Below are 25,706 nucleotides of genomic sequence, written 5' to 3' on the forward strand. Positions count from 1 at the left end.
GAGTCCCAATGATATTCTTAAAGTTAGACAAATAGTTATGGTTGCAACAACTAGAACCCAGGATCCTTAACTCCCAGTCTGGTGTTCACTTCACTATAGCATACTGCATCTCAAATCAATGTAAAAATGATTCTTATAAAGCAAGTGCCTAGACGTGTTTGCATGTATGAAGTGTTTTCTGTTTTTCTATTTTGACTACCGATGAATTTTCTATTGTCTCTGGTCTGTCTTTTAGCATATTACTATTTTCAGCTCCTATCTGCAAGCGAGGATTTTAAGGAACAAGTATTCCACTGATAGGCATTCCTGGCATAACTATAGATGATAACATTTGTAAGACTACCGTTTATGATTCATTTTCTTTATTTGTAAAATGCATGACATGAATAAATTACAACTTCACACTTGGTACAGTACCAACTTCTGTAAGGCAGATTAAAATATTCTGGCACCATTCCCTGAAATTCCCAATCTTTTTCTATATACAATGAAAAAACTATGAGCTTTTTTTTAATAGAAAAGATTTTGCTGTCTTGGGAATTTTATTTTAGATTATAAGCTCTAAGCTTTTTTATTTAAGATTAGATGATTAAAGACTTCAGTGTCTCTGACCTAGGTTCTTTGTTTTTCCACTTTAGCAGTTCTAGTCAAGGAACCTTTAAGTTTTGCTGTTGGAACTAAATTTGTAGCAGTGAAGTATCTCTTTTAGAATACTGACCACGGCACAAAGGCACATGTTCCCGTCTCTGACTTCTAGCTAGTTAGCTGCCTGAGCATAGGCAGTTATCTTAAGCTGAGATTGGCTTCCCTTTAGAAGAAATTCTGAAGCTCTTGATTCCAAGCAGTAGGAAGTCCTCACCAAGGTCATACTGGGAGTTCATTAACTCTTCCTGATGGTTCAAGGGCTGTCAGAGAATAAGGGAAAAGGAAATAAGGTATACTTAGAAGTAGCTTTGCCAAGACACTCTTTGGCTCTATCTTTTACTTGCTCTACCTTTTACTAGCCAAATGACCCTGGACAAGCTACTTAACCTTTCTAGGTCTTATCTCCCTCCTATGCAAAATGGAAATAATGTCTATCCAATATAGGGTTATTGTAGGATACTATTAAAGGAGAGAATATTGTATAAATAATTTTATTTTCACTAACATGCTCTATTTGGAATTTAGCAACTGCTTCCCTTTCCTCTACTCTCCTAACATGGGGATTCTAAGGTCATAACCCTGAGATAAGCACTTGTAAATTACAGAGTATTTACAGTATGACCATGGTGAGGACTTCCTACTGCTTGGAATCAAGAGCTTCAGAATTTTTTCTAAAGGGAAGCCAATCTCAGCTTAAGATAACTGCCTATGCTCAGGCAGCTAACTAGCTAGAAGTCAGAGACGGGAACATGTGCCTTTGTGCCGTGGTCAGTATTCTAAAAGAGATACTTCACTGCTACAAACTTAGTTCCAACAGCAAAACTTAAAGGTTCCTTGACTAGAACTGCTAAAGTGGAAAAACAAAGAACCTAGGTCAGAGACACTGAAGTCTTTAATCATCTAATCTTAAATAAAAAAGCTTAGAGCTTATAATCTAAAATAAAATTCCCAAGACAGCAAAAGCTAAAATTGGCTCAGCTCCATTTGTTGGCCTACATCTGGATCCTGTATGCATTTTGATGTAATCAAATTTTAATTCCACCCACCCAGGTCACTCAGGAATATATCTCTGTCTCATTAGAAAATTTAATTAAGCAGCAGTTTTTATTTTTTTATTTTGCTCTTCTCTGATTGAGCTGTACAAAATTGAAGCAAAGAATTGAGATACCTATTCAAATATTTCAAGTGAAAGCATATATTTTTATTATCCAAATCACTGCCTTCAGTTTCTACCTTCAGTCTAGTAAGGTCTTCACTTAGAATGATTCTACTTGCAAAGGGATGTTGGTCTGTGCTGGCATTTGCTGTCTATTTGTTAATTTTTCCATGAATGTAGCCTCTTAAACTCATTCATAATTCCCTTCAGGTGTTCATATCTCTTTAGACTCATCATTCCATGAACTTCATTACACCGCTAAAATATGCACATGTCATTATATCCTTCTACTTCTGCATCTTATTATATCATTACCTTTATACTCCCTGCATTCTTCAAAATGTATATCTTAATCCCGCAATATATTTTTGTGACATATATGTGTGTATATATATGTGTGTGTGTATGTGTGTGTGTATATATATACATTTTAGATATTTATATATATATACATATATATGTGTATATATATATAAAATCACAACTTGTAACTAATCATGGTATCTTCATATTCAAAAATTATATTACCGGCTGGGTGCGGTGGCTCACACCTGTAATCCCAGCACTTTGGGAGGCCGAGGCAGGCAGGTCATGAGGTCAGGAGTTCGAGGCCAGCCTGGCCAATATGGTGAAACCCCGTCTCTACTAAAAATACAAAAATTAGCAGGGTGTGGTGGTGCACACCTGTAATCCCAGCTACTGGGGAGGCTGAGGCAGAAGAATTGCTTGAACCCGGGAGGCAGAGGTTGCAGTGAGCTGAGATCGTGCCATTGTACTGTAGCCTAGTGACAGAGCAAGACTCCATCTCAAAAAAAAAAAAAAAATATATATATATATATATATAGATATATATATAGCCAATCAGCATTCTGTATATGTGCTTTCAGGTGCTTTTTTCCCCAGTATTGTGGGTCCCACTTGGGTGCTTTTACCACCGTACTTATTAAGCCTTCTTGTTTAGGGGGGTTATTTTTATAGCTATGTAATTGAATAAAATTACCTATTCACACAGAAATCAGGCCTATACCATCAGAGAAATGCAAATCAAAACCACAATGACACACCATCTCACACCAGTTAGAATGGCAATCATTAAAAAGTCAGGAAACAACAGGTGCTGGAGAGGATGTGGAGAAATAGGAACACTTTTACACTGTTGGGGGGACTGTAAACTAGTTCAACCATTGTGGAAGACAGTGTGGCAGTTCCTCAAGGATCTAGAACTAGAAATACCATTTGACCCAGCCATCCCATCACTGGGCGTATACCCAAAGGATTATAAATCATGCTGCTATAAAGACACATGCACACATATGTTGATTGTGGCACTATTCACAATAGCAAAGACTTGGAACCAACCCAAATGTCCATCAATGATAGACTGGATTAAGAAAATGTTCCACATTTATACACCATGGAATACTATGCAGCCATAAAAAATGATGAGTTCATGTCCTTTGTAGGGACATGGATGAAGCTGGAAACCATCATTCTGAGCAAACTATCACAAGGACAGAAAATCAAACACCGCATGTTCTCACTCATAGGTGGGAATTGAACAATGAGAACACTTAGACACAGGAAGGGGAACATCACACACTGGGGCCTGTTGTGGGGTGGGGGGAGCGGGGAGGGACAGCATTAAGGAGATATACCTAATGTAAATGACGAGTTAATGGGTGCAGCACACCAACATGGCACATGTATACATATGTACCAAACCTGCACATGGTGCACATGTACCCTAGAACTTAAAGTATAATAATAAAAAATTAAAATTAAAAAAAAAGAAATCAGGCCTATAACCTTGACCTAAATTGCCCTTTGTCGCAATCAGGTAGACTAGTCTTCCTTTTTCACACTTCCTTCTATGCATACCATTATATATGTTCCTATACATATTCACTCTTTTAAAAAAATAAAGTATATGATAAATAAAAAGTAAAGTAGGAAAATGAAATAGAAAATAGAAAAAAAGCACATTACAAATATATCTCTTTAAGCAATTTTAGTAGAAAATAATACTTAATCCAAAAAGGAAGGGGGGGTTAATTTTTCAATACGATTTTTAAAGTTAATTTACACAGCTTTTATTGACTATACTTGTGGTTAAAATAAGATACAGTCTTTAGATATGATTCTTAATATTTCCATTATTTACAGGTACTTCATTATGTTTTCACATTTTCTGTATACATGTCTTATTTACTGTAGTTTATCTTGCAGTTTTTAAATTCTGTATCTATTTTGAAGTTCCTTAGTCTGTGGAATTACATGAGGATTCAGAATGTATGCAGTGGAAAAAAATGTTTTAAGTTAAAATGGAAAAAAAATAGAAATTTTCTCAGAAGTAATGGCATAAAAATACCTTATTCCAGTAAAGAAGGGTCTCCAATATTTTTAGAAATTACAACTCTTCCCTGTCTATTCCTAATGTTTTATTGGTAGAATTATGAAAATTAGTGAAAATGAAAAGAGAAAACCTTAGGTGACAGTAAAGGATTTGCCAGTACCAGCAGGGTTATTTTTTTTAAGTTTGAGTGATTCACGTTCCCATTAGAGCACCTAGTGCTGCAAGAATTACCTTTTTAACTGTTTTCTCAAGTAAAGACTTTGCAACTCCTAGGAGGCCATTAGCTCATCCCAATCAGCAGAGGGTAAGTATCAGGGAAACCCAGTTCTTCCTTTTATTTAATTGTGAGACAAAAGCATAAGAAGAAAATCAGAGACACAAAGATTCTAATCAACAATACTCTTTCTTGTGTGTCTGAATGTGTATAAGAATGTAACTTAGTTGCAATAATCTTTAACACTATAACTCAATTTTCCAAAACTGGAATTTATTGACTATTGTCTAAAATCTCGTTTTCAGTTTCTATAAACTCCTCTTCTGCAGAATCCCAGTCTCCTTGGTTAACTTCCTAAAAAAAAAAAAATACAAACCATTAATATCGTATCATTTGGATATAACAGGGAATGATTTGGTAATACTGTTGCAACCCTGTGACTATAATGCCTTGCTAATTTCCTTACTTTCATTTTAGCAATATGGAAATAAGCCACCAGTATTTCTTCAAAGTCAGAATCATAGTTGGCATATTGGTATGTATTTCTTCTTACATCCCATCTAGGAGCTTTGTTTCATCATGCATTTTATTTTATTTTTTATTTTATAAAACATTTCCTGCATATAAACTTTGTTTTTTTTAATTAATGGCCACAGTAATATTCTAACACAGGACCAGTCATTGTTGGAAAAAACTTAACAATTATTTTTAGAATACTAAGATCCAGGGTTCAAAAAGAAAGGTACGTGGTTCAAAATTATAGGACAGTGACTGAGAAATTACCATTAAAGAAGAATTTAAATTATTCAGACTACAGCGTGAACATTTTCTTTCTTTCTTTGCACAAAATCCTGACCAACAAATTTACCCATTGGACGTAAGTGCTACCCATTTATCAGTATCAGTGATATCCTACTCATTTGACCAGGGTGTGGCAAGGTTTTCATCATTAAGTACCAAAAAGAGTAGGCATTTGGTCTCAATTGAAGCATTTCCTGTGACCTCAAGGACATTTTAGATATTTTTAAAAATTATTCTTCCTAAAAAAGTACCCCTTTCATGTTAATTAAGTTAAATGCTTTTTATATCTACACAGTTATTTTAAAAGTTTAATGTTTTATACATAGAAATGAATATATATAACACAGATGGAAGTTGTAGTGATAAAATAAACATGAAACACCAACCCAGCTTAATAACTAATTCATTACCAATTCCATTGCATCTTTTTGTACCACTAAATCATGGCTTAATCGTTTCTGGTAATCATAACATTTGTATTTATTCCAAACTCTATAACCTTACATAAAGCTTATTTCATTTTATGACATAAGAACTGTAATGGTTTCCCTTACTGATCATATTGCCAGATAATGAGCGTCTTTAGATGGAAAAAAGTGCACAACACTTTTCAAAGTGCACAACACAATAGCGCTTTGAGAAAGCTATGTATTTTATAAGCATAGGAATTTTATTATTCCATTAACACAACTTCTGGAGTAACTAGATTAACGAATGTACTGGTTTTCAACAAAGGAGATCTTAACCCTAAATGATTCAATCTTTTTCACTCTACAAATATATAAAGCCTGTAATACATAAGCAAGACCTGCAGTACACCAAAGTTTTGTATAGTTGGTCTTTCAAATAAAGATGTGAGGAATAAATTATACTGGAATAGACTTGAGGGCATCCGCCATGTTAAATGTTTATTTTAGTATCTCATAAATAGCCATGAAACTTTCTTTATGAATGTTATACATGCATACCTCACTTTATTGACTTTGCAGATTTTTTTTTTTTTTAACAAATTGACAGTTTGTGGCCATCCTACATTGAGCAAGTCTCTTGGCACCATTTTTCCAACAGCATGTGTTCCTTTATGTCTCTGTGTCACATTTTGGTAATTCTCACAATAATTCACACTTTGTTATTTTTATATCTCTTACAGTGATCTGTAGTCAGTGATCTTTGTTTTTACTACTGTTATTATTTTGGGGCACCACAAATTGCACCCATTATAAGATGGCAGACTTAATAGATAAACCTGTGAATTCTGTTTTGCCAATCGGCCGTTCCCCTTTCTCCCTCTCCTTGGGCCTCCGTATTCTCTGAGACACAACAATATTGAAAGTAGGCCATTTAATAACTCTACAATGGCCTCTAAGTATTCAAGTGAAAGGAAAAATTGGATGTCTCTCATTTTAAATCAAAAGCTGGAAATGATTAAGTTTAGTGAGGAAGGCATGTCAAAAGCCAAGAGAGCCAGAAACCTAGGCCGCTGGTGCTACAGCCAAGTTGTGAATACAAAGGAAAAGTTCTTTAAGGAAATTAAAAGTGCAGTAGACCAACATTCCCTTAAGCCAAAGCCTAATCCAGAGCAAGGCCCTAACTCTCTTCAGTTCTGTGAAGGTTGAGAGAGGTGAAAAAGGTATAGAAGAAAAGTTTGAAGCCAGCAGAGGATGGCTTATGAGCTTTAAGGAAAGAATACATCTCCATAATATAAAAATGCAAGATGAAGCAGCAAATGCTGATGTAGAAGCAACAGCAAGTTATCCAGAAGATCCATCTAAGATCACTGATGAAGGTGACTATGCTAAGCAACAGGTTTTCCGTGTAGATGAAACAGTTTTATATATTGGAAGAAGATGCCTTCTAGGACTTTCATTGCTATAGAGGAAAAATTAATTCCTGTCTTCAAAGCTTTATAGGACCGGCTGATTCTCTTGATAGGGGCTAAAGTAGCTGGTGACTTTAAGTTGAAGCCAGTACTCATTGGCCATTCTAAAAATCCTAGTAGCTTTAAGAATTATGCTAAATCTTCCCTGCCTGTGCTCTGTAAATGACAAAGCTTGGATGATAGTACATCTTTTTGCAGCTTGGTTTACTGATTGTGTTAAGTCTTTTCTTGAGACCTATTATTTAAACAAAAAGATTTCTTTCAAAATATAACTATTATTGATATTGTACCTAGTCATCCAAGAGCTTTGATTGGGATGTACAAGATTAATGTTGTTTTCATGCATGCTAATACAACATCCATCCACTCTGTAGTCCATAGATCAAGGAGTAATTTCAATATTCAAGTGTTATTATTTAAGACATACATTTTATAAGGCTATGCTTGCCATAGATAGTGATTCCTATAGTGGATCTGAGCAAAGTAAATTGAAAACTTTCTGGAAAGGATTCACCATTCTAGATGTAATTAAGAGCATTTATGATTCATGGGAGGAGGTCAAAATATCAGCATTGACAGGGGTTGAAAAGAAGTTGATTCCAACCTTCATGGATGACTTTAAGTAGTTCAATGCTTCAGTGGAAGAGGTAACTATGATGTCGTCAAAATAGCAAGGCGACTAGAATTAGAGATGAAACCTGAAGATGTGACTGAATTGCTGCCATCTCATGATGAAACTTGAACAGATAAGGAGTTACTTCCTATGGATGAGTAAAGAAAGGGGCTTCTTAAGATGGAATCTACTGATAAAAATGCTGTGGACATTGTTGGAATGACAACCAAGGATTTAGAATATTACATAAACTTAGTTGGTAAAGTAGCAGCAGGATTTAAGAGGATTGACTCCAATTTTCAAAGAAGTTCTACTGTGGATTAAATGCTGTCAAACAGTATTGCATGCTATAGAGATATCTTTCATGAAGGAAACAGACAATCAGTATAGCAAACTTCATTATTGTCTTATGTTAAGAAATTGCCACAGCCACCCCAGCCACAAGCAACCACCACCCAGATCAGTCAGCAGCCATCAACATGGAGGCAAGACCCTCCACCAGCAAAAACGTTACAACTCGCTGAAGACTCAGATAATTGTTAGCATTTTTTAGCAATAAAGTGTTTTTTAAATTAAGGTGTGTACATTGTTATTTTCACATAATACTATTTCACACTTAATAGACTACAGAATAGCGTAAACATAACTCTTACATGCACTGGCTAACCAAAAAATTGGTGTAAATCACTGTACTGCAATACTCAGTTTATTGCAGTAGTCTTGAACTAACCCTGCAGTATCTCTAAGGTATCCCTGTAATTCACTTTAAAGTTCTTTTAATGATGTAGAGACTCAAATTTGTACATGCTTCACCTTTCGTAATAACCCTCTTAATCCTTAGCCTTAGTTAATATTGTTCCTACTGATGGTCATTTTAGCAGAGTAGATATATGTTTTGAGATTGCCTTTTCAGGTCTTTTGGTAAGCACAGTGAATAGTTGTTATGTGAAAAAAGGTCTTTCAATAACCTCTCACATAGATTATGTATAATGGTGGCTTTTAAATGTTGCAGCATCAATGCCATTACAATGGGCATGAGTAAACTTTTGAAAATTTATAATCAATAGCAGATGGATTTATGTCCACATTTTATATTTGAAAGTCTTAGGTAGTATCTTTCCCTTTCAGCATTCTATTACCTACCACACTCTTTCTCCACTCTCAATTCATATAAATGATAGATCTTGGTTAGCCAAAGTGATGACAAGGAATCAATTTCCTGGACCACTGAACTTAGAGGCTCTCCCTTAACTTTCTAAAAAGCCTCTTAGAGCTAACTACACAGGGAACTTTATAACTGTGGGATTATTGTGATAAGTGACTTTGAGAAATTAGAATGCTTTTCACTCTTATATCCAAAAGCCTTTCAGTTGTTCTAACATCTTAACTTGGACAGCAAGAAGAAAGTATAGACAGTCCCTGACTTATGATAGTTTGACTTGTGGGTTTTGTTTTGTTTTTTTACTTACAATTGTGTAAAACCATCACAATTTCAACATACTTCCAATTTTGCATTTTGATACTTTTGTGGGCTGTTGATATGTAGTACCTGAGATATTCAACACTTTATTATAAAATAGGCTTTGTGTTAGATGACTCTGCCTAACTGTATGTTAATGAAAGCATCCTGAGCACATGTAAGGTTAGGCAAGGCTAGGCTCTGGTGTTCACTCTCTTAGCTCTATTTGAATGCATTTTTGACTTGCCACATGTTTTCAACTTAAAATGGGTTTATCAGGATGTAACCTCATTGTAAATCAAGAAACATCTGTATTATCTGTGTCAGAATAAATGCCCAATCAAACAAATTAACTATTAATTTTCCCCTTTAGAGAATATATTTGAGCTCAATGCTCACAAATCATACTTAACTTTAGACATAGTTCCCTGTCTTTATTTTTCTTGTGTGTATGTCCATTGTCAGCCATTTGAATCGGTAAAGACTTTTTCTAAAGATACCTTAGGCCAGTCATCTCAGTTTTAAAAAGCCAGTACTCCAGCTAGTGGGGAATTCATTAATCACTGTTATCATATGGAAAACTGAATTTTATATGTGTACTACTAACAACATAAAAAGACTGCCCTTTTTGATCCAACCAGACTGCCACTGTTATCTTGCAGCACAAGTCAGCATGGCACACAAAACAATGTATCAGCCAGTCTTTTTCCACTCTTTCTTCTTGTCTACCGCCTGAGATCACTTAATTGTATATATGGCCCAGGGTGCCCAGTGTTGCATAGCCTTGCCTTTAAGATTTCTGACACTCTGTAGAATCCATAAATATGCATATGTGTTTATGGTCTTCATCTTCATCAAATTGAAGACATTATTTTACAGAATTTATGCAATACAGTGTGTGGAAGAAAGTAGAACAGAATGAACATTATCTAGTCAGACCATGAAAGCAGGACCATAGCTTCTTGGCGCACAGCCTAACCTTCAGCAAAATGAAATGCTCACAGCAGTCTGTGAAAAGCTGCAAATTCCCAACATCAAATGTTCCTAAGCAAGCATATTAGTTATATTAATCACCTATTGGGAAAGCCATCTTTTGCTTATTATAAATGGGGCTCTTCCTGGAATGGGGCAACTGGTAAAAGGAAATTTTGCTTGTTTTTCTGAAATTACATTTTTCAGTAAGCCCTTTGGCTCCCACTGCTTCAGCTGCTCACTGCTGTTTCTCTACCAAATGCTAAACTTAAAATAGTCATAATATCCAGGTGAGAAGTTACTGCTCCCTGGTTCCCATTTAAGTTTGAAGCCTTAGGATACCTTTCTAAAATCACAAGCACAAGGTTTATACAACACTACTGCTTAACTTCTACCTATGGGCAAAGGGAAGGGATGGTTTCACATCTATGTAAGTATCTATATGTATACAAGAGAGACAGTCCCATGTGGTGAAGTAATTTGCAGTACTATTATATTCTCTTTACATTCCAAATGGATCATCTGGTTTGACATTGAATGAAGTCTAATACTGACTGGTTGGAAAAGCTAGAAAATTGTTTAGTCCTAAACTTTAATGAGAGATGTGGATATAGCAGCTTGCAGAGAGGTATATCTGGCATTTATTCCTTCAAGATTCCTTTTGTATCTGCTGCCGACTGGGAGCCCTTACCATTTTCCACTTGATTGCGTATTTCTCTCCAGATTTTTTTCCCTTCCCTTAAGCTCTCAGACCAAAATTTGAGGTCATGCATGCTTTTCTCTTTGAGGAGACTTAAATCTTTGCTGACAAGTTGACTTTATACCAACTCCAAAATCAGGACTAATCCACTAGGGATCTAATTTACCTTAAATATAGCAACCACTATATATAGCATGAGTTCAAAATAAAAAGCTGGTTGGTTATATATATTGTAAATTTTATATTAATAATATTAACAAAAGACCAGATGGTATATGTGTGCTATAAATATGACTTTTCTAAATATCACATATACAAATGAAATATTCTTCTTTAAAACAACTCTTGTACTTGCCTTTAAAAAAAACTTATCAAGATAAAATTCAAAGTATTCAGTGTTTTTAGTATATTCAGACATGTGTAGCCATCACCACAATTTTAGAAGATATAATTCATATACTATACAATTCAAAGTATTCAGTGTTTTTAGTATACTCAGACATGTGTAGCCTTCACCACAATTTTAGAACATTTTCATTGATTCAAAAAGAATGCCTGTCCCTTCTAGCAATCATCCTCCTATCCCCTCATCTTCACATCTAGCCCTAAATAAACCACTAGTCTACTTTCTGTTTCTATAAATTTGCCTATTTGGGACATTTCATGTAAGTAGGATCATATAATACATGGTCTTTTGTAACTGGCTTCTTCCACTTAGCTTAATATTTTCAAGATTCATCCATGTTACAGCATGTATCACTAATTCATTCCTTTTTTGTTGTGGTGGTAAAAGTGCAACACAAAATTTATCATCTTAACCATTTTTAAGTTCGGTAATGTTAAGTATATTCATATTTTTGTGAAACAGATCTTCAGAATTGTTTCAACTCGCAAATTCAAAACTCTATATCCATTAAATAACTCTTCTTTTACACCTCTCTCTAGCATCTGATAACTCTCATTCTACTTTTTTTCTATTATTTTGACTACTTTAATTGTTTATTCATTCACCTATTAATGAACATTTGAGTTGCTTCCACCTCTTGGCTATTGTGAATATGGTTTCTATGAACATGGGTGTGCAAATATCTCTTCAAGACCTTGCTTTTAATTCTTTTGAATACATACCCAGAAGTGGGGTTGTTGGATCATATGATAGTTCTATTTTTAATTTTTTGAGGAACTTCCATACTATTTTACAGGTGGTTACACCATTTTATAACCCCACCAGCAGTGCACAAGGTTTTCAGTTTCCTTATTCATGCCAAAACTTTTCTGGGTTTTTTGATGGTAGCTATCCTAATAAGTAAGGTGATGTTCTCATTGTGATTTTGACTTTCATTTTTCTGACAATTACTGATATTGAGCATCTTTTCATATTCTTATTGGCTATTTGTATAGCATCTTTGGGAAAATGTCTATTCAAGTCTTTTTTTCATTTTAAATTCATGTGATTTGTTTTTTTGTTGTTAAGTTGTAAGAGGTCTTTATGTATTCTGGATATTAACTCTTAGTAGATATATGATTTGCAATTATTTTCTCTCATTTCATAGGTTGCCTTTTTACTCTGTTGATTGCATTCTTTGATGCACAAAATATTTCTGTTAGATGTAGTCCCATTTGTCTATTTTGCTTTAGTTGCCTATGTTTTTGGTGTCATATCCAAAAAAAAATCATTGCCACATTGAATGTCATGAACTACTTCCTGTTTTCTTCTAGTTTTAGGTCTTACATTTAGGTCTTTAATGCAGGTTGAGTTAATTTTCTTTGTTGTTGTTTTTTTCACTGTCTTCTTCTTATTATTAATTTCCATAGGTTATTAGGGAACAGGTGGTGTTTGTTTACATGAGTAAGTTCTTTAGTGGTGATCTGTGAGATTCTGGTGCACCCATCACCCAAGCTGTATACACTGTACCCAATTTGTATTCTTTTATCCCTCACCTACCTCCAACCCTTTCCCCCAAGTCCCTAAAGTCCACTGTATCATTCTTATGCCTTTGCATCTTCATGGCTTAGCTCCCACTTATAAGTGAGAACATACAATGTTTGGTTTTTCATTCCTGAATTACTTCACTTGTAATAATGGTCTCCAGTTCCATCCAGTTTGCTGCAAATGCCATTATTTCATTCCTTTTTTGGCTGAATAGTATTCTGTGGTATACATATACCACAATTTCTTTATCCACTCATGGATTGGTGGGCATTTGGGCTGGTTCCATATTTTTGCAATTGCAAATTGTGCAGCTATAAACATGCATGTGCAAGTATCTTTCATGTATAATTACTTCTTTTCCTCTGGGTAGATACCCAGTAGTGGGATTGCTGGATCAAATGGTAGTTCTACTTTTAGTTCTTTATGGAATCTCCACACTGTTTGCCATAGTGGTTGTACAAGTTTACATTTCTACCAGCAGTGTAAAAGTGTTCCCTTTTCACCACATCCCCACCAACATCTATTATTCTTTTATTTTTTCATTATGGCCATTCTTGCAAGAGTAAGGTGGTATCACATTATGGTTTTGATTTGCATTTTCCTGATCATTGGTGATTTTTTTTTATATATCTGTTGACCATTTGTATATCTTCTTTTGAGAATTGTCTATTCATGTCCTTAGCCCATTTTTTGACGGGATTGTTTTTTCATGCTAATTTGCTTAAGTTCCTTGTAGATTCTAGATATTAGTCCTTTGTCAGATGTGTAAATTGTGAAGATTTTCTCCCACTCTGTGCGTTGTCTGTTTACTTTGCTGATTGTTTCTTTTGCTGTGCAGAAACTTTTTAGATTAAGTCCCACCTATTTATCATTGTTTTTCTTGCATTTGCTTTTGGATTCTTGGTCATGAAGTCTTTGCCTAAGCCAATGTCTGGAAGGGTTTTTCTGATGTTATCTCCTAGAATTTTTATAGTTTCAGTTCTTAGGCTTAAGTCCTTGATCCAACTTGAGTTGATTTTTGCATAAGGTGAGAGAGGAGGATCCAGTTTCATTCTTCTACATGTGACTTGCCAATTATCCCAGCACCATTTGTTGAATAGGGTGTCCTTTCCCCACTTTTATGCTTTTGTTTGCCTTGTCAATGATCAATTGGCTGTAAGTATTGGGTTTATTTCTGGGTTCTCTATTCTCTTTCATTGGTCTATGTCCCTATTTTTATACCAGTACCATGCTGTTTTAGTGACTATGGCCTTACAGTATAATTTGAAGTCAGGTAGTGTGATGTCTCCAGATTTGTTCTTTTTGCTTAGTCTTGCTTTGGCTGTGTGGGCTCCTTTTTTGGTTTGATATGAATTTTAGGATTGTCTTTTCTAGTTCTGTGAAGAATGATGGTGGTATTTTGATGCAAATTATATTGAATTTGTACATTGCTTTTGGCAGTGTGGTCATTTTCACAATATTGATTCTACCTACCCGTGAGCATGGGATGTGTTTCCATTTGTTTGTGTCATCTGTGATTTCTTTCAGCAGTGTTTTGTAGTTTTCCTTGTAGAGGTATATAGTATAATTGTAAGAGTCCAATTTTATTCTTTTGTATTTGGGTATCTGATTTTCCTAGCACCACTTGTTGAAGAGACTGTCCTTTCCCCATTGAGTGGTCTTGGCACCCTTATCAGAGATCATTTGACTATACACATGAAGGTTTATTTCTAAGTTCTCTATTCTATTCCATTGATCTATATGTCTGTTTATGCTAGTACCATACTGTTTTGATTACTGTGGCTTCATAATGTGTTTTGAAATCAGGAAACATGACTCCTCCAGCTTTGTTCTTTTTCACAATTGTTTTGGCTATTTGAAGTCCCTCGAGATTCCATATAAATTTTAGGATGAGTTTTTCTGTTTTTATAAAAAATGTCCTTGGGATTTTGATAGGATTGCACTTAATTTGTAGATTGCTTTGGGTAGTATGAACATTAATAATATGAACACAGGCTGTCTTTCCATTTACTTGTCTCTGTTATTTCTTTCAGCAGTATTTAGTAGTTTTCAGATATACATCATTTCTTTTTATGGCTATGTAATGTTTCATCATATAGATATACCACAGATATACCACAGTTTGTTCATTCATCAGTTGATGGATATTTAGGTTTCCATCTTTTGGCTATTATGAAAAATGATGTTAAAAATAATTATGCTCAAGTTTTTGTGTGGCATTTGTTTTCACTTATTTTCAGTTTGCCCTTGGTTTTTGAGAAGAATTTAACTTAAATAAAAGTAAAGACTGCTCTGGAAGTCCAGGATAGAAAAAGACATTTTGAGTAAGACCTATATTTGTTGCTTTGAGTAGACACAAAGGAAATAAAAATTGCAATTCTTTCAAAAGCTTGAGGAACCGCACACACCAGCGTGAGACCTCTTACATGTCAATTTTGCAAATAGTTGCTAACTGATTGATAGTATTTGGATCTATGCCCCCCCACCAAATCTCACGTTGAAAGTAACTCCCAGTGCTGGAGGTGGGGCCTAGTGGGAGGTTACTGGAGCTGTGCTGTCATCATGATAGTGAGTTCTTCTGGAGATCTGGTTGTTTAAAAGTATGTGGCACCTGCCCCCTCTCTCTCTTGCTCCTTCTCTGGCCATGTGAGGTGCCACTCTCCCTTTGTCTTCTGCCATGATCATAAGTTTCCTGAGGCCTCCCCAGAAGAAAAAGCCACTATGCTTCTTGTACAGCCTACAGAACTGTGAGCCAATTAAACCTCTTATCTTTATAAATTACCTAGTCTCAGTATTTCTTTATAGCAGTGCAAGAACAGACTAATACACTGATATATTACAAATTGAATATATAGTTGACAAAAAATATATACGTGAGTAGTATTCAGAGTGGCAATGATCAAGGAGAACTTACTATCTTGAATGAAGTCTTGATATAAATAACAGATGTAGACTGGCAGCAAAAAGGAAAATAACAGTCTGGGTTTAGGGAAGCCTTGACCATATGCATGGAGGTGAGCAAGTATATACAGAAACATGACTTGGCTAGAGAGAGGGGTACAGCTTCAAAGAAATGAGATTAGAGATTAGCAAAATATCCTTCTCTATTTTATATCCTCTTTGATCGAAGCTGGTTGTATTTGATTGATATGACCTTTTTCTCTACTTATCTGATATTTTCTCGTAGTCATAATCATTAATGCACTCATTCATTGACTCAGTCTTTCAAACAGTTACTGAGTGCCTTTTACATACCAAACACTGTGCTTGATACTAGGGTTACAAAGATGAATGATATATACTGTGACAACAAAGAATTCGAAGCCTGATGCAGAAGTCAAGACAATTTCACAAACAGCCACAATACAATATGAAAAGTGTGCAAAAATAGATGGTTACAAATCTTATGCAAATATTAAGAGTAAATATATTCCCTCCAACCAATTTTCTGTTTTATCACCAAAGAAGTTCCGAAAAGACAAATCTCATTACCTTTCAAGAGACTTAAATTATGCTAGTAAATTAACTTGAAGTCATTAGTCTGCTTAAAAATCCCTCATTGGATTCCCATTTTTACAAAATTAGGTTTAAACTCCCTTGATCCTGTTTCATTTGTCTAAAATGCTCCCCTCTCCTACCTGGTTTTGAGTTACCCTTTAAAACTCAGCTCAGGTGTTTATCTCTTCTAGGAAGATTTTCTAGATGTTCCACAAGTTTTTGGTTAGGTGATTTTCTGTATGTCTCCCATATCACCCTGTACATTTTCCTGCCACTGTCTATGTCATACTATCTTGTAATCATCTCTATTTCTGTATCTTTCTCTTTCTCTCATGCACTGTGCTTGTGAATTCCTTGAGGACATCAGCCAGGCCTTACGGGTATTTTTGTCTCCAGTGTCTAGCATGTATTAGGTTCCCAGTGTTTGATGAATGGATGAGCAAATCAGTCAGTGAACTTGTTGGCCTTGGTAAGAGACAGAAGACCAAAGAGGTAATATCTGGGCTGAACCTTGAAGAATGCATGATACTTACTAGGAGGAGAAAAAGGAAAGAAAAAAAGCATTCCTGTCCAATGCAACATGATCTGCAAAAGCACAGACTAGAAAAAGCCCAGAATGTTTAAGATGTGACAAATCATACTTTGTATCAGAAACTGGACATTTGTCAGAAATAAAGGTCAATCGCAGTATAAATATTTCTCACATTGTGCTAAACGATTCTTAAACTACCACTGCAGAATTATTATAATAGGATATGTTTATTAATTTTTAGCCTACTAAAGTTTTGGTGGGTTGTAGCATTTAAATAACTATATTATTCCTTGTCACACATACATTTTTCTCATTTGAGCCGCCTCAGAAACTTGAGGGTTATTTTTTAGTATTTATGTGTATGTTAGAATGGGGAGTAAATATTATTGCGAACTATTCGGAACAAAGTTTTTAGATTCCAGAATCAAATGTTATCAAATTATTATTGAGTAGATTCTATACCATAGGAACCTTCCAGAATAGAATTGCACAATAAGATATATGAACAACTCAGACATTCAAGACAGAAATCAAGTGAGCTGATATTCTTTCATCCAAATTGTCAGTGAGATCTTACTCCACTTTCTTCTACTTCCACGTATCTAAATCTTGCAAAAGCAGAAGATAATCATTATTCCTCTCCTCAGAGTAGTCAAATAATTCATTCATGTGCATTTCAAGACACTGTGAGATCTATAATACAGCTGTCAGCATCAATTGTCTTTCAAACTTCACATATTAAATATAAAGCCCCTGTCTTAGAATATTGGGAGAAAGAGAGCCATGCTGAGCCTGTTTCTTTGGGGCTACTGGCAAGAACTTAGGGTGGAAAAGTGACCATACTAACTGTTGATTCTTATGGCAAACAGATTTGTAGTTTTTTGTTGTTGATGATGGTGTCTACAGTGATAACATATACATAACATACAACTTAACTATTTTAACCATTTTTAAGTGTATGGTTCAATAGCATTAAGTACATTCACATTGTTCTGTAACCATCACCACCAGCCATGTCTAGAAGTTTTTGGTCTTCCCGGACTGAAACTCTATACCCATTAAACACTAACTCTTCTTTCCCTCCTCATCCCAGCACCTGCCATCACCATTCTACTTTCTATTTCTGTGATTTGACTAGTCTATGTACCTCATGTAAGTGGAATCATAAAATATTTGTCTTTTTATGGTCAGCTTATTTCACTTAGCAGAATGTCCTCAAGATTCATCCATATTGTAGCATAGTCAGAATTTCCTTCCTTTTTAAGGCTAAATAATATTTCTGTATGTATATACCATACTGTGCTTATCCATTCATCTGTCAATAGATACTTGAGTTGCTTCCACCATTGATTATTGTGGATAATGTGAATATGGGTGTACAAATATGTGTTCAAGTCCCAGCTTTTAATGTTTTGGATGTATACCTAGAAATGGAATTGCTGGTTTATATGGTAATTATGTTTAATTTTTTAACTTGCAACTTTTTAAATGTGAGGGATATAAAGGAAGAGCAGTGGGTAGAGGGAACATGAGTGGTAGTAGTTATTACTATGGTGGTAGTATGGCTGAAAAGTTCTAAAATCTACTTTTTCCATCTTACCTTAGCCACCTATGAAATATATTGCTGTGGGTAAGGACTTACTGTATTTAAACGTCTCTTCCGGCTGGGCGCATGGCTCACGCCTGTAATCTCAGCATTTTGGGAGGCCGAGGTGGGTGGATCATGAGGTCAGGAGATCAAGACCATCCTGGCTAACACGGTGAAACCCCATCTCTACTGAAAATACAAAAAATTAGCCAGGCATGGTGGCGGGCACCTGTAGTCCCAGCTACTCAGGAGGCTGAGGCAGGAGAATGGCGTGAACCCAGAAGACGGAGCTTGCAGTGAGCTGAGATTGCACCACTGCACTCCAACCTGGGCGACAGAGCAAGACTCTGTCTCAAAAAAAAAAAAAAAAGAAAAACTCTCTTCCTTCACCTGTAAAATGAACATAACAGTGCTCTACTAGATTTTCATGGGATTAAGTGGGATTATATATGTAATTCATACAATGTTAATAAACATTTACTATATCACTGGGGCTAGCCACCAGAAAAACTCAGCCCTTGTGCTATCTCTGATAATTAACCACTATTAGTGCACTATTCAAAATCATTCATGTAGATTCTGAGCTGATGTAGAGCTTACATTTTGATCTACACCCCCCAGTGCCAGGACAAACTACTTCCAGATAAGGAACCATCCCACGAGGTTTACTGTGATCCTAGACAAGCACCACTGGGCCCACTACTAGGGACTATATAGCTTCAGGTTCATTTGGGAGTTAATGTTATATATGTGAATACAAACTAGACCCTATGGTCCCACCACTTCCCTTGTCTTACATAGTATGGCCCAAACCTCTAGTATAGCTCCAGAATAGCTTCAACATACCAGGAGTATCTGAAGCTAGAATCTGCTAAGTTCTCCCTTCCAATTCAAGTGCCAAAAGGGAAGAGTCAATATCAGTATAGAATATAGTGATATTCAGAATAGAAATTTGAAAATCAGATGGTCAGAATATAAATTTAAAAATCTCTCTACACTTACTTCTAGGTCCTAGGATCTGGAAATCAGAGACCCTAGGTGGCTAAGAAGGTCAAAGATAAAAAATACAGACTCACTTATCCAGCTCTGGAAACAATGAAATTTTATAAATTATACAAATACTTCATGTAAATCAAGTCCTATATTACTTGTCTTGGTTTCTTTTCTTCGTTCCTCTTCCTCTTTTTTTAACCTCATTTATTTTTGCTTTCCTTTTTTTAAATTAGCAATAAAGACAGTTTCTGACTAGAGGATTTCAGGAATTGGTTATGACTCCTGAAACTTTTATTCTTGTTGGTACTAGTTCAAATTTCTGAGCCAAAAGTGATTTTCATCCAGAGTAGTCTGAATACTTACTTCACACAAAAGGTTACTAGTGCTCTTCTTATAGGCACTAAGTTATTTCAGTTAATGAAGCCAAAATCAAAGGCTAAAACTCAAATGGAATGACTGGGATATTCCTTCCTTTTTTTTTTAAGCTTTCTCTTCTTAAGAAAAAAACAACTTTAGGATTAAAAAATGATGCATTCATTGTAGAAAACATGGAAATTTTTGGAAAAGTAAAGCAAAGGGAATAAAAACCATAAATCTAATATTCTGAAGTAATAAATGCTTTATATTTTCATGTATGGTCTTTCCTTCTTTTTCTATTGATATATACACATATATCTTAATACAGTTAAGACTATATGCTGCAGATTTGACTTTGCATGTTGTAAAAATATGTATCATAGGAATTTTCCTATGTCAATGAATATTCTTCATAAATATTACTTTAGCCTCCATAATATTTTACCTTAAGAATCTATCATTTCTTATTTAAGTACCTATATTGTTGATAGTTTGGTTTCTTTCCATTTTTTCTATTCTAAGCAACTCTGAAATAAACATATACAGAAACATTTATCCATTTTCCTAGGATAGATTTCTAGAAGTGAAACTACTAGGTCAATGGGTATGAAAATGTTTAAAGTTGGCTTTCCTTTTAAAGAAAATCATATTTGGGTTGTTAAAGGATTACTGACACATCAACTGAACACATCTTTGATTACTGTATAGCACCTCATATTCAGATAATCTCTGCAAACATTGCCATGAATTGACTGAGTATAATCTTTTATTTCAGGCACCAGAATGCATCTCTTCTATCTCCTGTTTCTTGGGACAGAAATCAGGAGATCTGACTGAGCCCATTTACAAGCTGTGTCAGACAAGCACTGACGCCCATCTTGTTTATGACTGCCTGCTTACCCATTGCTCTCGATATTTACATTTTCCTTCTTTTCTCTTCCTTCAGATGGAATGGGGCGAGTCCTTGCTCAAGATGTATATGCAAAAGACAATTTACCCCCCTTCCCAGCATCAGTAAAAGATGGCTATGCTGTCCGAGGTAAATATTTTGGTTTTCTTAAACATAATCAGACACTGTATTTTTTTTTTTTTTTTTTCAGATTTTTGGCTTAGCCCAAGAACCCAGCAACTGTTAGGTCTGTTTCCCCATGACTGTCAAAATAACTTCATTCACAGATAACCATGTTAATCTGCACCTGTATATTTTCTGGCACAATCTTGATTAAAACTTTTGAGGTAAAGAAAAGTTACATGAAAATTCTCTGTTTTAAATTTTTTATTTTTAATATTTGTGGATACATGGTAGGTATATATATTTATGGGGTACATGAGATATTTAGATACAGGCATACAATGCATAATAATCACATCAGGGTAAATGTGGTATCTGTCACATCAAGTGTTTATCCTTTGTGTTACTGAAATTCTTGCTTACAAATAAATATATAGGAATAAAATTAAAACACTGTACTTCAATTTATTCTTTCTGTTCCTACACATGCCAGACAGCATACATTCTTGGTGTGAAAGTTTTCCAGGTGTTTTCTAGTTGAAAACATCTATATGGTCTAAGAAAAAAGAGCAGATTCCCAACACAAGGATAAAGTTGAGGTGGTCTGTTCCACTTTCAACTCAAACATCAGTAAAGGGCTTCATGAAAAGCAGACATGAGGGAAACCTCTAATTCTCTAGAAGACTCTGTATTTCAAAATTCTGGAGCCCCAGCCACCCAAAGTTGCCTGAGATTGCATAAAGCTTAAAAGCAAATACTAAATAGCATTTTTCTGGCTAAATTCCAATCTAAGAACCCCAAATGTGAATTCTGAATTGCTTAGAAACTGTTGTTGATTTTTTTGGTTTTGGTTTTGTTTTTCCATGTACAACATGATATTTTAAAATATGTAGTACACATTGTAGAATGGCTTAGTTGAGCTAATTAACACATGCATTACCTCACATACTTATCATTTTTGTGGTGAGACTTAAAATCTACTCTCTTAGTGATTTTCAAACTATGATACGTTGTTATTATGTTATTGGTTATTAATTCAAGGTTGATATCATTGAAGAAACATGTTAAAAAATTTTTCAGTTTATCAGAGCTGTTAAGCATGCCAATTCCTTTTTAATGGAGTACATGAGATATGGAGTTATGGAGTCTCTTACTTGGTTTTGGTTTTGGCTTTTTTAGCTACATTTAGCCATGAAAATACAGGTTGGGCATCCCTAATTCAAAAATCCAGAATTTGAGGTACTCCAAAATCTGAAATTTTTTGCGTGTTGACATGGTACCGCAAGGAGAAAATGTTATACCTGACCTCATGTGAAGGGTCACCGTAAAAACACACTCAAAACTTTGTTTAGAAAAATTATTTGAAACATTGTTTAAAATTACCTACCTTTTGGCTATGTGTATAGGATATATATGAAACATAAATTAATTTTGTGTTTAGACTTGGATCCCATCCACAAGATACTCATTATGTATATGCAGATATGCCAAAATCTGAAAAACATCAAAATCCAAAATACTTCTGGTCCCAAGCATTTCATATAAAGAATGATCAACCTGTAATTTCCTTTTTCTTGTAATTAAATACTTCATTAATCTCCTCTGTATTCCATCATCTCTTAGTAGTTATCTTTTTATGTTGGAGATAGCATAGCAAATGGTTAAGGCTACAGGCGTTGAGCAAAGCTCGAGTGATCTGGGTTTTAGTACCAGTTCCATCTGTGTAAGTTTGAGCAGCTCACTTAAATTTTTTAGCTTCAGTTTTCTCATCTCCAAAATTATGATAATTACAACAATACTTACCCCAGCAGGTTGTTGTAAGAATTATATTAAAAATTAATTGTAGAAATTAATTAGTTGTAGAAAGCCTTAGTAAACTACCTGGCACACATTTAAAAAAAAAAAAAACACTTGATAATTGTTTTTTAAAATGTTTAATGATAGTAACCATTATTGTCACTATTATTATTATAAATACATTTTCTTAAACTATCTCTGAAAAAGGGCTACCATTTGAATTGCTACTCTCATTTTCTGTGTAAATAAAATGGTAGAGAGATTGAACTTATGTTTTTTCATTTCCATTAATGTATTCTTTCTCAGGAAGATTAGCTTGGATTCACTTCATTCAGCTTGCTCTCACTAGATTAGAATACTTCTGAAATTGGCAAAGCCAAAACTTAAATACCAAATTCCCAATGGCTCCTATTTTTTTTCTTTCAAATTGATTCCTTCTACAGTGTTGATTAGAATAAATATTATCCAGACAGAAAATTATTTTATTCTTGTGATAACTTCACTGGCTCTTCTAGTTTCTTTTTTTTTCCCCCCAATGTCATTGTTGGTTTGAAATAGTTTCTTATTGCCCATCTAAAAAGTAAATTCTGTGTTGATCTTACAATTTGTAGCCATACGGGATTACTATAAAATGACAAAGAATTCTTACTTCCAGAGTAGAGCAAACAGCTACAGCAGATGAAACACCAGAGACAAAGAAGTCTGTTTTTTATAGTCTTTGTAATATAAAGTGGGAGAGAGTGAGAAAATATTTGAGGCAGAATTATTTGAGGCAGAATTATTCCCAAACAGAATATTGTTCTGTGATTTTTACATGAGATAACAGCAGCTCAATTAAAAAAAAAAAATGGTTGCTGTTAGCTTTTCTTGTTGCCCAAGGGAGCAATTAGCCCCTATGGGCTTTTCTGACACTGTACAACTCATCAAAAAATTTTTATGTAAAATTACCATTTAGTATCCTATTTATGCTTTTGTTTGAGAGGTTGTTTTTTTTTGTTATTTCACCAAAAAAAATCTAAAATGGTATCTCATATTATAAACAGTCCAAGAGATTATCTACCATGAAGCTGATTCACATTGTTTCTTTCTTGCAAAGGGTTGCTAGTTCTCCAAGACATGTAACATATAAGAGCGACATAAGCGATAATCATTGCGTAGATGGTTAAATCTCAAAGTAGGAATGGTTATTATGTCTGTGTATACAATATGAACATCATAATTAAAGAAGCAAAAGTCTTCTGTAGACAAGTGGCATGGTCTTAGGACTATGCTGAATTTTCCAGTTTATACCTCCTCACTTTTGTCTGTAATTCAGGAAGATAAACTCTATGAATCCTAAAAGTTATTTTTACCATATTTAGTAATTAAGATGATTTTCATTTCTTTAAAGGTAAATGTATTCATTAGCCTCTTTTCTGTTATAAATACCACCCCCAGGCAGTGTTTTGGTAAAGAATATCCTTGAGGCCAATTATTGTGGCTAAGACCCTCCTTTGAGTACCTCCTTCTCTCTACCCCTGTCTTCCTTTACTCTGGTTCCTTTCTCCCTGCTCCCTTGATTCTCCCTATTTTCTTCTCCTCTGCCTTTACCTTAGGCCTTCCAGTAATAACCAGTGGCACTCGTGGGCATTGCTAACCCTCTAGGTGTAAAGATGTTGCTAACTTGCTCTGGATCACTAAGCATTAGCCAGTATCCTTCAGAAACATGTGGGATAAAACTCCAAACCAGTTGGAGGATCACTTGCTTTAAGGTATGTGAGTTCAAAAATAAGAAAGTAATAAAATGACTAAGGAAATAAGTAGAAACAGCTCAAAATAAAACATTAAGAAAGAATAGAATGTAAAGAAGGCAGGAATAAAGTGATGATAATATAAAATAATAGGAAGACCTGTAAACCTAAAACTGCATTCATGTGGGAGTGAATTTGAAAGATAAAAGTAGATAAAATAAAAATGAAAGTGGCATATTTACAATTTGAATCAATACAGTATTTTTATTCTTCACATTTTTGGATTTTGTTTCTCCCTTCACACTGACGAAGCTAATCATCCTCTTGATGCATTCACATCCTCCTATATAGATGTAGGTGCCTATTGTCTTACACTTTCTTTGTGGATATTAATAAGGGCAAAAATATCTTAGAACTCCAAGTTCAGCTTTCTTGAAAAAGTTCAATTTAAAAGGTGTATCCCTTCAGAACTTATTTTGGGATCATTTGGAAAAAAGGAATATTTTGAACAAACCAGGAATTATTTTCAGAGTCGTAGGTAACATACAGTTCTGAAAAGATATATTAAGAGAAAGTTTTGCCATTTGGGTAGAGAGAACTTTAAAATTTTTTTTTCTTGTTTACATTCTGATTGAATTTACTTATGGAAAATGCAAAAATAATCAAAAAGAATGTTTTAAAATTACCCATTAACTTACCCCCTGGCCATTATTAACATTTTTTGCATTTACCTCACATATAGTGGGTTAGAATACACCAAAATTCAATATAGACAATCCACAGCCATTGTGACTTAGAGCTAATTCTTATTCTTTCAACAGTAATCATATTTCAGGGCTTTTGTGGTATCCATTTGAATCCTCTTTCGCTACAACTGGTTCTGCAATTCATTTGACAGCCTGTTTTGCCCTCTACTATAGGATACTTCCAATGAAAAAGAGGGCCTTATGATATGGGAGTAATACTCATGTAAACAGAGAAATAATATGGAATAATTTAGTTTAGTTAATTCCAAAAAGAAAATATTTAAGAAAATAATGCCTTCTCTCCCAATACTAACAATTAATAGGCATTTTCCCTGGAAGATAATGGTAAAGAATACATGATGCCTTCTTACTCACGTATCCTATGCCCACCTCCCTGCATTCCATAAGAAAAGGTAGCCAGTTTAAAATTGCAAACAATTTACCTAATGTAATACTTGAGTGTAATTGCAGCAAGTATGAATCCTCTTATTCCAGCTTTGTCACCTTCTCTTGTTACCTTTCCCTACCAACCCCTCCTATAATCTTAACTTTAGTATGCATATAAATACTATTACTCTGTGCCCTTCTTGCAGTCTCAGACAGTGTAGTTCTATAAGCAGAGTAGACAAGTTACTATTCCTTCTGCCTTATTTCTCTATCAGCTATTTCTTAGGACCTCTGAAAGTTATGCCATCTCTATGTGCTCTAATTTGTTCAGCCTTAAAGTG

General features: G+C 34.7%; 1 protein-coding gene across 18 annotated transcripts in view; it reads left to right on the plus strand.

The window, feature by feature from the left end:
• GPHN (gephyrin) overlaps positions 1 to 25,706 on the plus strand; it is a 688,936-nt gene that overhangs the window by 576,450 nt on the left and 86,780 nt on the right. For all 18 annotated transcript variants that reach the window (XM_024231223.3, XM_054529737.2, XM_054529738.2 and 15 more), the window contains 1 exon segment: positions 20,640 to 20,732. In XM_024231223.3, coding sequence (XP_024086991.1) covers positions 20,640 to 20,732 — 93 coding nt within the window.

The sequence above is a fragment of the Pongo abelii genome, chromosome 15 (genome assembly GCF_028885655.2).
Source record: "Pongo abelii isolate AG06213 chromosome 15, NHGRI_mPonAbe1-v2.0_pri, whole genome shotgun sequence".
NCBI classification, from domain to species: Eukaryota; Metazoa; Chordata; class Mammalia; order Primates; family Hominidae; genus Pongo; species Pongo abelii.